The sequence below is a fragment of the Thermobia domestica genome, chromosome 8, assembly GCF_964235325.1.
Source record: "Thermobia domestica chromosome 8, izTheDome1.hap1.1, whole genome shotgun sequence".
NCBI classification, from domain to species: domain Eukaryota; kingdom Metazoa; phylum Arthropoda; class Insecta; order Zygentoma; family Lepismatidae; genus Thermobia; species Thermobia domestica.
Genome location: NC_137461.1, coordinates 186,672,468 through 186,692,553, shown reverse-complemented (window position 1 = coordinate 186,692,553; position 20,086 = coordinate 186,672,468). Strand labels below are relative to the sequence as shown.

The 20,086-nt window shown below is 38.8% G+C and overlaps 1 protein-coding gene across 5 annotated transcripts in view; it reads left to right on the top strand.

Annotated features, from left to right (window-relative positions):
- The window catches only part of LOC145693373 (MKRN2 opposite strand protein), a 148,730-nt gene extending 138,128 nt beyond the window's left edge, over nt 1-10,602 (top strand). For 4 of the 5 annotated variants that reach the window (XM_081769317.1, XM_081769316.1, XM_081769315.1 and 1 more), the window contains 2 exons: nt 3,247-3,459; nt 10,252-10,602. In XM_081769317.1, coding sequence (XP_081625443.1) covers nt 3,247-3,459; nt 10,252-10,450 — 412 coding nt within the window. In that variant the 3' untranslated portion in view covers nt 10,451-10,602. Of the gene's footprint in view, nt 1-3,246; nt 3,460-10,251 lie in introns of those variants that run through there. The other variant, XR_014132755.1, reaches the window with a different exon arrangement.
- Nucleotides 10,603-20,086: the final 9,484 nt, after the last annotated feature.

Below are 20,086 nucleotides of genomic sequence, written 5' to 3'. Positions count from 1 at the left end.
GAGATTTCAATTTAGCTTAATACTTCAATATAGCAAAAGTATACAGCAGAGTGAGAAATCAGGAACTTTTCAAGGATTGAATTACGAAAAATGTGAAAGCTGTTTTCAAATCATCATGAGCTGGCAACGCTGGTCTGAGATTAGCTGACTGTATTGCCGGTACTCAACGTGATCCCTTACTCCCGTATGCGAGGAGTGCGTGACGGGTACCTTTTCGTTCATATACCGATATTTACGATATGAGGCGGAGGGCCCACTAAAAATTCACCGTCCAGGGCTACCGGGAATTTTCCCAGTTTCGCACCTGGCCAGTACGGCCCTGATGGTAAATAGTGGGTGTATTTATATTGTTTATCCCGTGTAAATGGATTTGTTTATATTCCCGCGGCGTTCCGTGAACAAGATCTCAGGTTAAAAGCGAAAGCTTGAAAGTGCTGGATTATTTAGGAATCAGGGTTTGAAGTAAGGGATATAATTGCTAATATTCCTGAGCATGGTAGCATGCCATCTAAGATTTGTGAGCATTTCAACGTGAAAGGAGAACCGAAACTCCGAGCCGATTTCCTCGCCTAAGCACTGATACACTACAATATTGGAATAACCGTAGTTACCCTCTACGCACATAGATATATAATATGTATATACAGGCGCAGATCCAAGGGGCATCCCCCCTTGATGCTCAGGTATACACTGGATAAAATGGGCTTCAATCCTACTTTACACTGGATAAAGCGGCATACTATAGTTTAGCCCCTCCCTTGATCATATCCTGAATCCGCGGATCGATCTATGTATGTATGTGTATGTATGTGTATGTATGTATGTATGTGTATGTGTGTGTGTGAGAGTGAGTGAGTGAAACGTATACAGCTTGGATTCGACATGGAATGGATATATACAGCTCCTGAATAGTGGTGTGTGAAATTGTGTATCATTGTCCCTCCAAAACATGCTCCAGTTCCTTGAGAGATGCTGGTGGAGGGTAATGAAACCGAACATGTCTTTCTAACTCAGACCACAATGGCTCAATGATGTTCAAATCTGGTGATTGTGGGACCCAGGGGAGGTGTGATAGCTCCTTGTCATGCTCCTCAAACCATGATTTCACTGTTTTTGCAGCGTGACAGGGTGCCAAATCATCTTGGTAGATGCCATCACCATCAGGGAACAATATTTGGGCCATGGGTAGAACGTAGTCCCCCAAAATGGCCTCATACGCATTAACATTCATTATTCCATGCAGGGCTATGATGGGACCTGCGGAAAACCACAATATCACTGCCCATACTGTAATAACCACCCCCATGCTTTACAGTTGGGAGCAGACAGTCTGTATCATAGGCCTGCGACGGTGTTCTCCATAAGTAAACACGACCGGTTGTTGGAAACAATGTGAAGGTCGATTCATCGGGCCATATTAAATGTTTCCACTGCTCATGAGTCCACGCCTTGTGGTCCTTGCACCACTGGATACGCCTCTTCGCATTTACTGCTGTGACCAGCGATTTGGCGATAGCGGCCCTGCCATAAATTTTCATTTTATAAAGTTCCCGTCGCATTGTTTACGATGAAACCGGGTTCTGTAGGCCGGAAGTGAGTTCAGACGTAATTTTCATTGCAGTGGTCTTCTTTTTAGCAGCTACAATCCGTTTTAATGCCCTCCGGTCCCTATCTGACAGGATTGTCTTTCGACCACTGTTGTGCTTTGCAGACGTCGTTTGCCCATGAATTGTGTATGCCCTCGTGACATTGGACACAGTGCCTTTCGATACCCCCACAGTGTTCGCCACTGTTGCTACGGAAGCTCCAACCAGACGGGTACCAACGATCATGCCTCTTTGGAAGTCTGTCAGGTCGCCCATTTTACTGCATTACTTTCACACGACACTCACAGGTGAAATTGTTACTGCAGATGGAAGAAGAAGGTGCACATGACACATTGAAAACAAAAAACGATCGGCAACCGCAACACATGTGTAACAGTTTTTTCAGACCAATCATCGTGAGTGAAGTTTATCCTGAGTTTCCCTTATTCACACGAGGCAAATGCCGGGATGGTATTTAACATAATGGTCCCAGGCCGGTTCCTTCCTTCCCTTTCATCGGATAGTGTGCTCGCCGAGGAACGTCGTCCCTCATGGCAGGCTAAATAGCCAGATGCTGACAGCCCAGAAATCTTCATTCCTAATTCTAATCTATGAGTAATTAAAATACGACTGTACCAAGCACTAGGATAAGGAATCAATAAAGAAAATATTGTAACCATTATCTTCATTCCTCGCTATTCGAACTCTTTACGAAGCAACTAATAAAAATGTCAAGTCGTTCATAAGATGCAACTGCTAGATATTAGGATTCGATATAGAAAAAGTAGCACTATGTTGGTAATCACTATACCATTGTGATCAAGTATTCTTAACCTGCGCGTGTCAGACAAATGTTTACGTTCTATAGGCATTAGTTTAGAAAACAATTTTAAATGCATACACGATAATTATAGGTATTCTCCGCGGTCATAATTTACTCGTATATTTATTACTTTCCCAGTCTATCATAAAAGTTCAATTTTATTTTCATCATCTTCCGTCAGTATATTTTGTACTTCTTTTACAATAATCACTTCATGCCCAATATCCCAATATCACTCTTTTATTTATTTCTATTTTCATAGTTCCCTCATTTACATCTCATAGTATAATTTACTGTACTATTCAAAAGATTCAACACATTTCCGTATTCCATTCCATTTTTGTTAAAATCAAGAACGTTGCGCATGCGTTATTCTCATTTCTACAAGTTCATGAACATATAAAATGTCCAGTTTCATAAACCTTTGTTTTACCAACATTTGCAGATTTTAAAGTTCGTAAATACAACGAAATGTTTATAAACATCACCAAAAAATGTTGGTAAACTCATGAACATATGCATGTACAAAAATGTTCAGAATATGTCGTTGTGTGGACGCATACAAAGCAATACTGTGCCTAGGAAAATAGCCGTTACGTATAACTGTTTTATGTAGCTTTTTTTTTTTCCTGAGAATCGTAAGTTACTATATCCTTTGTTTCTGTCTATATATAATGCAGCATATCCCGAAATCTACTATGCATAGAGAAAACTCACTGTTAGAACATTGCCTTTGCTTTTTCCAAATTTTTTATTACTATTTACTATTACTGTTATGTCTTTGTTTTCCAAAAGTGAAAGGAAAAATTTACTTTTCCTGAAATTGCTCTATTTTAGTGATTATATGAATTCGATGGATCTTCACATTGGTGTGACAAATTCTGTTGGAGAAGTACTGGAGTATGATCGAGATGGACTACATTATCATCGTACTAGGTACTGGGACCAATGTCTTGTTATCGAAGGATTAAGCGATATGTCTATATGGAGCGAAGCGTGGGATATGTGTTTGAAAGAAGTAGCTGATCAATCACACTGGATCCCAGCAAGGTAATTTATTTTATGTAAACTTTACGTGAATGTATACTCTTGCAAGTAATAATGGACGTTTGAGCTGAGTGAAAATGAAATTTAGACTAAATTGAAATATATTCTGAGTAAGGAATTGTCAGTTCATTATCGAAAAAATTAAATTTAATATCATTGTTGATACAGTGTTCATAGCGCATGTTTTCTCCCTGTTTAGTAGTGAAGAATAAAAGTGAATGACACAATGATAAAGGGCTCCGTAGTCTGGTGATTAGAGCGTTGAACTGTGGTCCCAGGTTCGATTCCCGGCTGGGTTTCCCCAATCTTCAGGGTCCACCCAGCATCGTGAGACAGACTGGGTAGTCACGTGAATGAAAGATCTAACGACCACTTGATCCAGAAATCTCTCGATACGTCTGTTAGAGGCAGAGCGGCGCAAAGCACTGACCAAGTGTTTTTCGCTAGGTTGAACGTAGTTCCACAGTCACTAACAGATGGCGTTGGAATAAGCTCAGGTCCGATAAGAACTGTTACCCCTGTGGTTAGTTAATTTTTAGACACGATGATACAGTAAATGATGAAATAATTTATAATGACAAAGTGAATGAAAAAGTGACAAGAAACGGGAGTATAAAAGTGAAAATATTCCTAATAACACAATAATTCTTGATAAAACTCAACTGATACCATCGTTAAAGAACTTCGTGATAAATAAAGTGAATGTACTTACTATAGGACGAATTCTTAAAACAATAAAATAATACGACTTAGATTTAATGAATGCACTCAAGTTTGTATTCAAAAAACTAATAATCCTCAAATCAGAATAGATGTAGTATTACAAGATATTGTAGCAATGGTCATACAATAGTTAGGCACTATATAAATATGTATTCTAACAACTGTCAATATCGAGATGCTTTGTCCAAATTACTGAGTTCGCTGTCTTCTTGATTTAACAGGTTCGGAAATAAACAGAGTTTTTACAATTAGTACTCTCTGTGGTTTATTAAACTATACACGGAATGTTGCTCCACTGTATATACAGACAACAAACCACTATTTCATTCTGTTTAAATGGATTTCAGACCTAGTATACAAAGTGCGGCATGTGTATCGCGTCAGTAAAGTATATATAAACATTCTGTAAACAGCAAATGTAAAGTCAATAAAGTATGGGTTGTTGTTCTTGTTTACGATTTGAAAATTCTGAAGTGTTGGCGTTTACATTTTAATATATACGAGGTTTGTCAGGCAAATACGTATAAAAGTTGAATAACAACTTTATTTTACAATTATTCAGGCATTACAACGTGGTCTCCTTCAAAGTACTCTCCCTTAGACAAGATACACTTTTGCCAACGCCGTTTCCACTGTTGATAACATTGCTGAAAGTCTTCAGTTGGGTTGCTGTTCAGTTGCCTTGTTGTTTCTGCCTTGATGGCTTCCACATCTTCCAAGTGCCGCCCCCGAAGCACCATTTTGCATTTCGGGAACAGGAAGAAGTCACAAGGGGTTAAATCGGGTGAATAAGGCGGGTGGTCTGTCACGGTGATTGAGCTTCGGGCCAAAAACTCACGCACAACGAGCGACGTGTGGCCGGGCGCATTGTCGTGATGAAGGATCCACGTGCCCCCTTGTGCCAAATCCGGTCGAACTTGGGCCACACGAGCTCTCAGACGTCTTAAAACTTCCACGTAAAACTGTCCGTTCACACTCTGGCCGGGAGGGACAAATTCCTTGTGAACAATGCCCCTAGAATCAAAGAAAACAATCAACATTGTCTTCGCATTGGATCTTGCTTTTCGCGACTTTTTTGTTCTCGGTTCTCCTGGTAGCTTCCATTCCTTGCTTTGAGATTTGAGCTCCACATCGAATTCTGAAAACCAGGACTCGTCTCCAGTGATGACTCGGTTGAGAAAGTCCCTTCTTTCCTCTGCTTGCAACTAATCCTCACAGCACCCAACCCTCTTTGCTTTCTGTTCTGGAGTCAAGAGCTTTGGTACGATTTTCGCACACAATTTCTTCATTTCAAGTTTTTGTGTCAGAATTTCGTGAACGATTGTTTTGGGAATTGACAGCTCGTCAGCAATCATTCTGACTGTTAATCTACGGTCTTTAAGAACACAGGTCCGAATTCGTTCAACATTTTCATCAGAACTCGATGTCGACGGGCGTCCTGGACGAGGGTCTCCTTTCACGTCTTCTCGGCCTTCCCGAAACCTTTTTAACCACTTGTTCACGGTTGGTTCCTTTAGAGAATTGTCCCCGTACACTTGTTTCAAACATTCAAAAATCTCACGGCCATTCTTACCTAGCTTTGCTAGAAACTTGATGTTGATGCACTGTTCCTCAATCAGAGAGAGATCCATGGCGACGGCAGGTGAAACAGGGTAACTTTCAACAAGCAGCCACACACTCCTACTGACACGCAGAGCGCTCTGACTCGAACTGACCCGACTCAACATTTATACGTATTTTCCGGACAAACCTCGTATATATATATATATATATATATATATATATATCGGGTGTTGCAAAATAAGTGTTACAACTCTTGGGAGATGACTCCTGCCACTGAGACGAAAAAAGTTCTCTTGAACTTTCGGCTGTCGGACATAGTTTTGGATCTACAAGGTGCCGAAAGAGTGGGAAAATGACTTTCGGACTACAATAGTTCGGAAACTATCCAACGTAAAGAGGGCGTTAAAAAATTCAGTGAAGAAGTATTGAATTTTGCATGTTTCACAATCCTACCATGCACGCGCAAGGGATTCCCCAAAGGAACGTAGGGAGTCCCGGATAATCTGCCAAATGAAAATTGGTCTAAATAGATATGAATTGATAGGGTTTCTACCAGGTAACAATAAGTCGTTTGTATTAAGTCGATATCTGGAACAAATACAAAATGGCGGGCACCTTCATGCCCGTTGTGTGTGGTTGCATAATCGCCAGGTACGGATGCTGGTCAATAGTGACATTCTGAGTATTAAGTGTAGCGAATTTGTACTCAAATGCCCTAGAAAGACATCTGGAGGTCGGTAGAGCACAACAGGTTTAAGCACGGTGATTCACATGTGTGGAAACACTTAAGAAAAATGCACTCATACTAAGTAAACGTGAGTTCAAAACGTCGGAAATGTAAGGATTAGCGTCAAGAACATGAAAGCCATTGTAATTTCACAAATAATATTCCATCAATCCGATGCAACATGATGCGCGCGGTTGCATACCAATAAGGATGCAACAACTGAGGCCAAGTTGAAATTGTGCAAGGGGACTCACAAAGAAACTGGGTAAACTAAATGAATGTTACTAGTGGGATCGCATGATCGATATTGAAATGTGGCCAATGTGTGTGTTGATATCAACATGTAGCTAATGGACAAATGTCAACATGTCCCACTACTGCTGGGACACCGTCGCACGTGCGAAAAATAGGAAAATAACTACTCGGGTCTTGAATCTGAGGACGTGGGCGACCAGTAGGATTGGAAACTGCGACCACGCGAGCGAAAGCGAGGGCTCTAGCCCTGAGGCTTCAAGGAAGCCTCACTTTCTCTGCATTCATTTGCTTGAGAAGTACCCACTTTGTTTGGCAAGCGCTCCTGTACAACCTCTCGACATGCTTGTGTTTCATTTTGTTACTCCTATTGCACAGTTGTAAACAATCAGAGCTTTAAGACGTTTCTTCCTATATCTCATGTCGTTTTATTTTCCATATGTATGGTATTCCAGCAGTAGTGTTACATGTGCCAAATTGGTTGATTTTCGTCTTTGTTTTGGCTTGTACATTGTGTGTAAGATACGAATTTCTGGAGGTATTTTCCTATATTTCGAGTACGTCATATGACTCAAAAGACGAGGGACATGATACAAGTTTGTTATTTTCACGCTCTATCAGAATTTGAACAATGGATTAAGAGATTTTTTTTTCATATGTGTCGACTTTGGGACAATGTCCCAAACAAAGAGGGACATTGATACAATCGTGTTCTAGTTACGTTCTACCAAAAAGTGCACCAGGTGTAATAGCAGAATGTACAACGTTATTTTCCTAGTTTTCGCACTTGGGACGGTGTCCCAGCAGTAGTGGGAAATGTTGACATTTGTCCATTAGCTACATATTGATATCAACACACACATTGGTCACATATCAATATCGATCATGCGATCCCACTAGTAACATTCATTTAGTTTACCCAGTTTCTTTGTGAGTCCCCTTCCATAATTTCAACTTGGCTTCAGTTGTTGCATCCTTATTGGTATGCAACCGTGCAGATCATATGGCATCGGATTGATGGAATATTATTGGTGAGTCGACAATGGCTTTCATGTTCTTGATAGTATTCCTTACATTTCCGACGCTTTGAACTCACGTTTACTTAGTATGAGTGCATTTCTGAGCATTTTTCTTAAGTGTTTCCACACATGTGAATCACCGTGCTTAAACCTGTTGTGCTCTACCGACACTCCAGATGTCCTTCTAGAGCATTTGAGTACAAATTCGGTACACTTAATACTCAGAATGTCACTGTTGGCCAGCATCCGTACCTGGCGATTATGCTGCCACACACAACGGGCATGAAGGTGTCCGCCATTTTGTATTTGTTCCAGATATTGATTTAATACAAACGACTTATTGTTACCTGGTAGAAACCCTATCAATTCATATCTATTTAGACCAATTTTCATTTGGCAGATTATCAGGGACTCCCTACGTTCCTTTGGGGAATCCCTTGCGCGTGCATGGTAGGATTGTGAAACATGCAAAATTCAATACAGCAGGTATGACTTCTTCACTGAATTTTTTACCCGCCCTCCTTACGTTGGATAGTTACCGAACTATTGGCGTCCGAAAGTCATTTTCCCACGCTTCCGGCACCTTGTAGATCCAAAACTATGTCCGATAGCCGAAAGTTCAAGAGAACGTTTTTTCTTGTCTCAGTGGCAGGAGTCATCTCCCAAGAGTTGTAACACTTATTTTGCAACACCCGATATATATATATATATAATATTTCCATAATTTGGTCATATTTAGTTACCAGCACTGTTTAAAAGGATGTGGAGTAAAATTTTACTGTTTACAACCAAATTACAATTTAGAAGATAGAAAAGCAATCTGTAGAAAAATTGTAGTTCCAGTTTCTGCCATAAGATGAAAATTTTGCGCTATTCAGTTCCATTGCTATACAGTGTATACTAAATGTACTACCTATAATAAAAAATGTCAAAATTACTTCGTCGCGTGTATAGTCGGTAGCAGGCTTCCTTGCGATATGTAGGTATGTGCACTGCTGCCAGTTGCTTTTAGAATCTACTTACGTCGAAAATGAAACGACAGCGTAGCGGCTACGGGTGTAGGACAAAAGCCTACTGTCAAAAAAAAAAAGGGGGGAGGGGGTAAAAGCCTATCTAAGCAATTGTATAAACAGATATAAGCCAATCGGAGCTTTCATAAGCGGGCATAAACCCACTGAATGTTTTACGAGAAGAAAAAAACACTGTATATAAGAAAGCAATCTCTCATACGTCAAAAGCGCAAGGAAAGTATTAATTTTGCAGAAGTTAATTTTTTAATTAAGTATTTTTTTAAAATTTACTTCTGATTGGATAAAATGAACATACACTTGCTGGAGTGAATTTTTACTCGAGGCGGGGTGGGTTTGGGGTTGATTACTAGCGTCATTCAGCGTTTGACTTTCATTGAAACGCCCGAGCTTTCATATAAGCGGACAAAATATAGAAATGAAACGAACAGGTGCTTTGGGATAGTTATCTACATTCTTTGAACACATTTACGAATTACTAAATTTGCATAAATCACATACTTGGTCATTACTTCTTCCGTTTCTTTCGACACTACACCTAGTCATTTCCACTTATTTGTTTCTTCCAGTACTTCCATAATCCGTACCTCGTACTCTGGTAGTTCCGTCGGTAAACGTAGTGGACTAGAATTCACAATAAACTTATCAACACAATAACAAGAAGTTCACCATGAACATCAATCATCCGTTAATATTTTTAATACATTATATTTTACATTTTAATATACTGTATCCTTACAGGTAACATTATATATTGTTACATTATATACAGCAAATTATTATTTATAATATCACATTCCCAAAATCTAATAGTGTGAGCAACAGTCTTTAAAAAGCTTGGAATATCAAGTTTGTCATCTTTTATTGAATTACATAATTCAAACATACTCTTATCTATTTTCATAGTTTCTCTATTTTTGTTTTTTCTTTTTTAGAGTACAATCCTAGCTCGACTTAAATAATGTGGGTTATCGCAATACTTTGATCTTTCCTTACGTTACAAATGGTTGTCCAGAAAGAGGGATGACTGTGACCAACAAGAGCATTGAAAGAACGATTCCATCCTTCTGTCAAATTGTTCGTACGCTCCATTCGTTTAATGGTAGCCTGATGAACGTTCCACATTTGTTTCGGAAAGATGAGCGGAACTTTTCTAATTTCCCGCTCATTTCAATTTTCAGTTGTTTCACCGTGTGCGTGGGTTTTCTCGGGGTTCTCCCGTTTCCTCCCACTTTCTTCATTCCACCATTTCATCCATTTCTCATTATCACCGTCTCCTTTAGCCTAACCGGCATAATCGTGGGACGTAAAACTCAGATGTCAATTTTCAGTTGGTTCATAATTTACATAGTTTGCAAAGAGGTCTCGTGTATCTTAATATTATCACATAATCCAAATAAATTTAAATATACATTTGTAATATTAATATTATATTATTTGTAATATTAATATTAATAAATTCGTTTTAATTTGCTTTTTTCAGATATCATGAAGAAACATACAATTGTTATACTTTTGTGCTTACATTTCTACGTGCACTACAATATAATAAACTTAGCAAAATTGCTATTAACAAGACAGCGTTTTGTGAAAAATTCATCATTCCCCGAACAACCGCAGCAGGAAAATATATTTCATTATATCGTAAGCTTCGTGATAAGGGCTGGTATATCCATAAGTGATAATGTTTATTAATGCTAAATCTATTCCTTAATGTTTATCAGTAGTGATGTAATGCACTCTGAATATGATGCAGTTACCATTTTTATATATAATATTGTAATATATGTAGGATTTAATGTAGCTAATGACCAAATAAAATATTTTGTTAACATGAGTTGTTTCTGTAGTATACCTAGAAACCTTTTTGGAAAAAGTCTAGTACTTAAAAAAAAAAAAAAAAAAAAAAAAAAAAAAACTTATAGAAACAATACAGAACATTTTTTCTGTAGTCATAATCATCAAGTTTATGGAACTACCGGGTCATCCCATAAGCAGTGTCGTATTTCTACATAGTGACAAAAAGAATGATAACTTACTTCGAACACTACCGTTAGTCAAGAAAATAGTTTCCATCGGACTTCACAATACTCTATTACGTGTCAGCTAGTTGTTGAATCCCTCTGAAAGAAATCACCGGTTTTAAAGGCAAAGAACAGAGTCACTGTTTATTGCACGTCATCTTCATCTTGCAGTGTTTTCCTGGAAAGATAGTTTTGCAGGCTGCAAAAAAAGACAGTAATCTGTTGAAACACGGATGGGGATTTTCTCCCAGTCACGTTCCTCGGATCTTAGGACATGTTTTTGCCGTGTGTGGGCGCGTGTTATCACCATGGGAGCACACCATTGCGATGAACTAGAGCAGGACGTTCCTCCGTAGTGTCGGTAGTTGGTCCGCAGGCGCACCAATGCAGTCAGTAGGCGTTCATGCTGCTGACAGTAGATATCTGCATTAATTGTCTGGTTACGTAGCAAAAGCTCAAAATGGATTATTCCACCAAATATTCAACATCACTTTACAAGGATGGAGGTCGTGTTTTGGCACAGTTCCACTCTTTAGGTACCCACTGATATTTCCATTTAATGTTACGGTTCCTATTTTCATTCTGTTCGGAAGTGGCTCATATCTGTGACGGGTGAGCACGGAACTGCAGAGGTCTACTCGCTGCTACTTCTGTTGAGGTATTAATTCATGGGACACCCGTTTACCGCCACGTACCCAAGGTCCTGCAGATGTTTATGAACGGTTTATTGGGTGATGTGGAGTTCGCTGGTCAGTTCTTCAACGGTTCGCATTGAATTTACCTCCACCGTTCCTTGCAGGGCATCGTTGTCCAACTGCACAGGTCTTCCCTCTCTTGTCTTATCAGAGAAGCTGGTGTTTCCAGACCGAAACCTCTGGCACTTCCGCACATCCACAGCACTCTGACCATATGCGGCATTGACGTTATGTGCTGCTGCGCTGATTGAGTGTCCTGATTAAATTCATACAGCATGACATGCCATATGTGGTCCTGCGACACTGCCATAATCAACACACAAGCCGCAATTCCAAAACGTGGAGTAGATCGTTCTTCTTCTGCACACTGCTTCACAATGAAGTTCCCTATATGCCACAGCTATGATCCGCGCTGTCTACTTGACTGTTCGCTTGTCAGATGGCGTCATTGAAGCGGTCATTGAAAGAGTGACATTACTTATGGAATGAGCAGATATATTTAATTATGTCCTTTACCATTGTTTTTTCTTTGTTTCATGTCCCGTTGATATTCCACATCTTATCTAATACTACGAAGATACCGGAAGTCCTACTGTTTCCACTTTCTGCTCGTAACTTCCGTACATGCCACAGTTCTTTTCCTTTTAATAACCACCTCTTTTATTTGTTAGTGTAATCATGCTGTAATTATCCCTTTTCTACGGTAAATGGTTATGAGGGTAAGAGTAACTACCATATTATTGTAGCTAGTTATTCAGAAGCTAGTAATACGGGGCATTCAATTTAAAAGAGTGCACATAGTGGAAAACGTTTATTTACTAATGTTGATAATGACGTCGATCCATCTGAATACGCGTGTCCATTCGTTTGGCCATCTTCCTAGTCACTGTGTGTAGTATTCCAGTTTCAACAGCTTAGATTATTTGAGTGATATTTGTCTTCAACTGCTGAATAATAAGTAGATTCTTTTAAAACATCCTATCTTTCAAATATCCTCACAAGAAGAAATCTGGACTAGTAAGATCTGGAAATCTTGCGAGCCACAGTTCAGTGAAAATTATTTTTTCAGCACGAAAGCTAAGCTACATGTTTATAGTACAATGCGCCGTATGAAAAGTTGCTCCAACAATTACGTTTCTAATTTTCGAGCAAGGCAGTGAACTGCTAGATAATGTCTTGATAACCATTCGCAACCAAAATGTTTTCGGAGAATAAAAGGTCGATTATTCGCTGTCGTAAGATGACACTCCAGACGTCTAACATAGGTACCAGGACGACATTGATTTATTATGGTATGAGAAAAAATTACACAGGATTGCAAATTCGTCATAGTGCATGTCTCCTGGATTACCCATGGTGTTGAGCAGACTTCGAAATAGGTTCCAAGTTCATCATCGCTTCGTTGCTACCGATGAGGAAGGCGCTGAATATCATCTGCATGTCGTTCGCTAAGCGTTGACTGCCATGTGAGCTGTCGCATTATCGTGTAGGGTAATACGTTCAAAAGTTTTGGCCGTTTCATGCGTACTGCACAGCGCAACTGTAACACTTAAGCGAGGTTGCACGCGGGCTGCAGATTCGCTTTGTCTTCACGGAGTGGCGAGAAGTCACCTAGCTGCAGCATCAATAAGAAGGCGGCAATTCTTGCTCATTGCGGAAATGAATACAGCTTAGTACTGACGCTGATAATTTATGGAAAATAGCAAAAAAAAACAGGAAAAAAAAAAACGTTTCTAGTTGCTATCTCCCGATTATATGATAGGCGTAAAGGTTTATACAAGTACTAAAGTTTATGGGCACAATTTATGGTATGCAGTAATGAAAAGTTATATAACTTTACAAGGCTGTTTCCAGCATCGTGTATTGAGCTTCTAAGCGCCGTACGAGATAAATTGACTAAAAACATAATGTTAACAGGCAGTATTTATTTAGGAAAAAAAGGAATCGAACTCTAGAAGCCATAGTAATATTAGAGTTTCAGTTTTCTATGTTCCTTTTTGTTCACTAATCGCAGTTACAACCCAAATTGTTGCTGTACATTTCGAAATGATTCAGGCGAAAATGACTGTGCAAAAATCTAGTTAAGATCGGCATGAAAAAGATTCCTTTAAATGTTTTTATTTAAAACGAAATTCCCAATCCTTTAGTAGATTATATTCTATCAATGTGATTTCGTGCATATGGTAGAAGTAATGGACTTTATCAGCGTGGGAAAATTTTTCCCGTGGGAACGTTCCCTGGGCGATGAATTATAGCATTTGATGGGTATTTTTTCACCGTTCAAGAGATGTTACAAAAGTTGGAGTCCGGAAGTTCCCATGGGAAATTGATTTGTTGCTAGGTGCATCAGCGTATTATGGCTAAATGGAAGAGGTATGTCAGACTCCGTCGAATTTGATCTTGGGTTCCCACATGAAATTGGTTTGTTGCTAAGGGGGTATAGTGTTTCATAGCTATTTGGAAGCTATGGCTATTCTTTTTGACGGAACTACTGAGTCACGTGATGTGTGTGTGTGTGTGATGTATACCCCATGTAGTAGGATCATGTGATGACAAGTAACGAATGAGAGGATGATGACGTCATACACGTATGTACTGTGTATGTGTAGATCACTCCGTAACCACCTGTTGTGAAGGAAGAAACATCGAATTAAAGATGGCATCGTCAATGAATTTATTAGATAACCTCAATATGCCATCATTGATACCCTTTACAAAGATACGTGATTTAGAGATTGGCGTACCATTTCGTATTTTGAACTGTGAGATAATTACAACGATATATGGAAGGAAGGCGTGTGTGACATTTGAAGAACAAAAAGTGATTTTACTAGGACGCTGTACTGAAAAATTAGAAGCAGATAATGGTGCATTATTATCGTATTTGCAAAGTGGATATGTGTGTTTAACATGCAAAGGAATGAAGATTAATTTATCTGGACGTAACGTGCACCATTTTGAATTTACTGAGTTGGTATCTTCATAAGTGTATGGGACATGTACACCTTGTCCCAAAAAGGTTGAGCGCATTCTTTGTTGGTGTTTTGAGGCAAAAATTTTCTAAGTCCAGCTTCGGGTATCTTCGGAAAAAAAAGTAAACCAGGTTCGAACCTCCAAGCCAGCCTTTGCAATCGGGAAAAAGTTTGCAGATGTGTTTTTCTTCTTTTAAATATAATAAGACTTGTTACCAAGTGTAGAAAAAAAAGCAACATTGATTGAAATACTTAATGATACAATATTTCGAAACCTTGTATTAATGTCAGCACATTCTTGCTTGTCATTTAGCTCTCCATACGTAATGGAGCATTTAGATACGTTAAAGAATCTTTCCATATGTAAAAGAATGCTCAAAGTTAAGACATAGAACATAATTATCGCCTGAGTACTAAAATAAAAGTCAAAGTAGAACAAAAACAGCGTTTGTACTGGATATGAATGTCATAATTATCTTGAGAAACGTTATACATGTTTCGCTAGAAGCATGTTTCCGTAAATCCTTGTGTTAGCTCACTGGTAAGGTGTCGGATTTCAAATCTTAAGGTTATGAGTTCGATTCCCATCTCTGTCAGTGATTTTTTTAATGAAATTTTATTTTCCGCAATGCATGAAAAATTATATAAAATAATTACATTAAAACACCTCAGTTGTATATATATCACATAATCATTGCAGAACATAGTAATTATTATGTTTAAAATATAACATCTGAGATAGGTAGGTGTTCACAGTAGGTCGGTAATATATATGAGAATGTTAAATACAAGTTAGGAAAATCGTTCAGTAGCAATAAATAAATTATGTAGTTTATTTATTTGCAGCTATTTGTTATACAGATGTAACTTCTCAATATTCTCATTACAGCATGTTTTTACATTCGTGAAATACAGTATATTCCTACGGATATAGAAAGTGTATAAACAGAGTATCCAAAGTCGGATCCTGCTTGAAGACACATAATTTTTCCCGATCCCCTTAACGTCACGGGAACAAACACAAATTCTCTTTAGAACGGAATGTCGTTACTTAGTCTCATTCGAATACGTTGAATATGCTTTTGTATATTCATCTCTCTCTCTCTCTCTCTCGCTTTGTTTGTGTGTGTGTGTGTGTGTTGCGGAATATCCCAAGTTGAATACACCATTTGCAAAGTATATGAGCATCATTGTCATCGAATATCAGAAATTGAAAATCGTGTTTGGGTTGCGTGTTCATGTTAGCTCACTGGTAGAGTACGGGTTTGGTAATGAAGAGGTCTTGAGTTCAAAGCCTGCAGCGATTTATCGGTTTTTTCTTTTTTTCTTTCTTTTTTTTTTGTTAGTAGAATTGCACTGAAATCGGATACAAAAAGTGGTTTACTTCTAGAAATATTTTCAGAAGCGTTTAGGTAGCTCTGAAAAGGGCTGTTTTCGGGAGTTAAGGCGGGGACATTAATATTGTGTCCAAGACCCTTCTGAATTTATTACACGCTCCATTCTTCTGGGCATGGAATCTATTAAATGGGTGACAAATCTATCTCCTTCCCCTACCTCCAGCCATGCTCCGGAAACAAGATGCCACAGGTCATCCTGAGTTCTTGGTGGATTTGCCTCAGGCCAACTGTCCCTTAGAGTACGCTTCACTTCTGCCCACATATTTTCTATGGGATTGAGGTCTGCTCCACGAGGCGGCCAGTCAATTAAATCAATCTCAGGCTGCCCTGCGAACCATTCCTGAACCACACGGGAAGTATGTATTGGCGACTGGTCTTGCTGGAACTGAATTACACCATCAGGCTGAAATACGCGTACAGATGGCACCATGATATTACTCATAATGTCTAAGTACTGAGCACTGTCCAGATGTCCTTCAATTCTGTGAAGCTGTCCTGCTCCGCGACTGGAAATCCATCCCCAACATGAAATAGATACATGGCCACTGCGATTGCAAGCAGCCACATATCCAGGGTCATATCGGGTGCCTCTCGGACGATACACAAAACGGCGTCCCTCATTTGATGTTGTGAATATGGATTCATCTGAGAAAACTACGTTTTCCCAATTGCGACCCACATTCGCCTGTGCAAACGCGAGACGGTAAATTTTGTGGTCGTCTGAGAGTTTTTCCTTCACGGCAGCAACACAGCCACGTAACCCAGCATGACGAAGCCTTCGCAGAGCTGTATGCTTACTACCAGGAAAGAGAGAAGCTTCCCTTAGCTGTCTAGACGTCCTTAGTGGGTCTAACCGGGCTTCGTTTACTAATCTCGCACCTTCGGCTTCGGTTGACACATGCGGATGACCAGGAGATCGTAAATTACCAGTCTGACCTGTAGCACCATATTTCCGATTCCATCGCCTTCCTGTAGAGGCTGGAACACCTACTCGCCTGCTAGCTGCAGTTGCAGAATAGCCTTCAAACTCCCATAAAGCAATTACTGCTGTACGTCTATCCATAGTTACCAATGTTCTGAGCTGTGAGCAGGAAGCAATAGGTAAAAGCTAGTACCTGACGTGTGATTGGTTACTTGCACGACACGCCTATTGTGGGGAACGACTTGGTCAACGACTCGCAAAAGAAATCTGAAAATGGTGCGCCGTAATAATAATATTAAAAACAGTTTTTATAAAGGAATATTAATACATACGGAAAGCTGTTTAAAGAATAAATTGTTATACTGACTTTATACGTATAAAAACATATACCATATACCAAACAGATTGAGCGATATGATGATAGCTGTTTTGAGACGAACACTATCGAAGTCCAACTTCGAGTATCTTCGGAAAACAGTAAACTAAAGCTGCTGGTTCGAACCTCCAAGCCAATCTTAGCAATCGGGGAAAAAATGTAGAGATATGTTTTTCCTTCTGTTAAATATAATAAGACATGTTGAAATGGTATTAAGTGTAGAAAAAAAGAACATTGATTGAAATACTTACTGATACAATATTTCGAAACTATGTATTCACACTCTTGTTTCGTCATTTTGATTTCCATACGGAAAAGAGCATTTACGTATGAGCTCAGTTATATTTCAGAAGCAGATTCCGAAAAGTGGTAATGTTAGCTCAGTGGTACACCCCGAGCGTTTAAATCGTGAGTTCGATACCCGTTCAGGTGAGATTCTTTTATGATATTCTACTTTCCTCAATGCATGAAAATTATGTAAAATAGTTACATTACAATTCATCAGTTATATATATATATATATCAGTTGAATATATATATATTCATATCATTTCACGACATAATTAATACTGATCTTTAAAATATAACATCTGAGGTATTGACAGAACGTCGGTATGTTATATGTGAATATTAAATACAAATTAAGAAAATCGTGTAATAGCAATAAATAAGTTATGTAATGTATTTATTTGCAGCTATTTTCCTACGCAGGTAACTTCTCAATATTCGCATTGCAGCATTTAGGTAGAGCATATCGAAAATCGGATCGTGGTTCAAGACAAAAAACTAGCTAGCCCCAAACTGTCACGTAAGAAATTTACGAATCGCAAAAGTAAAGTGAAGAGATTGAAAGCGGTAATACCTTAATCGCTCTCTCTCAACCCTCTCTTATCTGTATTTATACATATAAAAGTGTATGTATGTATGTTCCAACATAACTCATGTATGCCTAGAGCAGGGTTTTTCAACCTGGGAGTCGCGGCCCCTAGGGAGTCGCGAAGATAAGCGGAAGAGATAAATATAGTTAGAATCTAATACCGGATATTATTTTTAAATATTATTTTGAATTTTGTTCTGATAGGCATACTTTTATTTTTATACATAGGCCTACTGTAAAGCACAATAAAAAATAAGTCTACTGAACATTTTCAAAGAGTGCAGAGTTGTTTAAAAATGAATTTAAATGAAAGGGGTATGATATGAAACTAATGAGAATTGTATATAGAAATGCTAGAAAAATACACAAGGAACAAAACCTGCACATTGAAATACAATTAAAATTGAAACCTAATGAGATACCTAAGCATGGTGTAATTTCACTAGTACAGCAATGTCCGGTTCAATCTTCGTGACGAACATTATCAAGCCATTTTCAACTGATAAGCGATTTCTTGTCTTTGTTTTAATGTTTACCATGAAATAAAACACACACACACACTCTCGCACAGGTACGAAATAGCAAATGGAATTATTACTTTTAAAGCAGCAGATACCAGACCAGGATATTCTTTTCTCCTCATCAGGCAGAACTTATCCAAGTCTTCGTTACAGAAAACCAGTTGCAAAGACTTGTCGCATGATCATTCGATTATTTGGTCAAGAAGTTGTGGGCTTAGATCAGATACGTTAATGACCTCTTCAATGAAGGAGTTTAACATCCATCTTGAACCAACACCTTCGTCGTTGGGAATATAAATATTACAGTTACTGAATCCACTGTCAGTGCCGGGCGCCGAAAAAAGGGGGCACAAATTTCGGAGGAAGTGTGTTACTCATGTTAGGAAGGTGCATGTGCACATGTATAAAATAGAAGGAAAAAGTAATAAAATGTACTCAAAATCAAGGAAATGCAGGGTTTACTTTTGAAAATTGTATTGAGCTTCGTGCCAACCATGTTGGCGCTTCGCAGTTAGTCTGTCGACCTCACTCATATGTACGGAGACATCGCCATATACTCTCGCCCCGGGCGCTGATTTTCCATGCCACGGCTCTGTTCACTATAAACAAGAAATGGATTCTACTATTATAGAAATAGGTATGTTAAAAATCCCATACAAGCTTATTATAAAACACAAATTATAAAAGGGTCGCTGGCAAGAGGATGTGATAAAAGGGGATCGTGATAGGAATTAGATTGAGAACCACTGGCCTAGAGTAATTTTAACCACATTTCTTATAGTCTGAAAAAGAGTGCTGTTGGGTTACCTATGGTGAATGGGAGGGGGATACATATAAAAAATGATAAAAAATGATCGATATTAGTGTCGAATTCATAGTTTTCGGGGTCGCTTAGAGAAATAGTGTGACTTTCGATTTCGCTTAACTCCGATTAGCTCTCATTAGTTGGAATGGGCACGAGCGACTTTTCTTTGAAACTCGATTCGACTCGAAACAGACATCTTTGAGGTCTACTCTAGGACTCGGCGCGAAAAATTTCCTCCAACTCGACTCGGATTAGAGTCGAGTCAAACCAAAACGAGCTAAATCCTGTGTGTAGTCCTACCGAGACAATACATAGACAATATAATTATTCTATTATCAATTATACTACTATTACTACAAATAATAATAATAATAATAATAACTCGGTAGTCATGAAGTCTACAAGGCAAAGACATCGTTCATTACTCTAAGCTGTAAGCGTCGGTGGACTACAGATGGTCAACTATTGACCTCTCGCCAAAAATTGGTGGTCCCGCAGTGACGATCAGCTGTGGCACCAGTTCCATTTTGAAAACTTTACTACCATTGGAAGAGACGCGATGAAACGCCAACGAACCACAAAATTACTCTCCCAAAATATGTTAAATTGCCTATATCTGTGATTTGTTTATACTTAGGTAAGTCAAGAAAACACTAAGCAAATACCCCGGGGTGGACGTGAACTATCAATATTACGATTACTAGGCACGTGTTCTTCTGACTTCCCCAC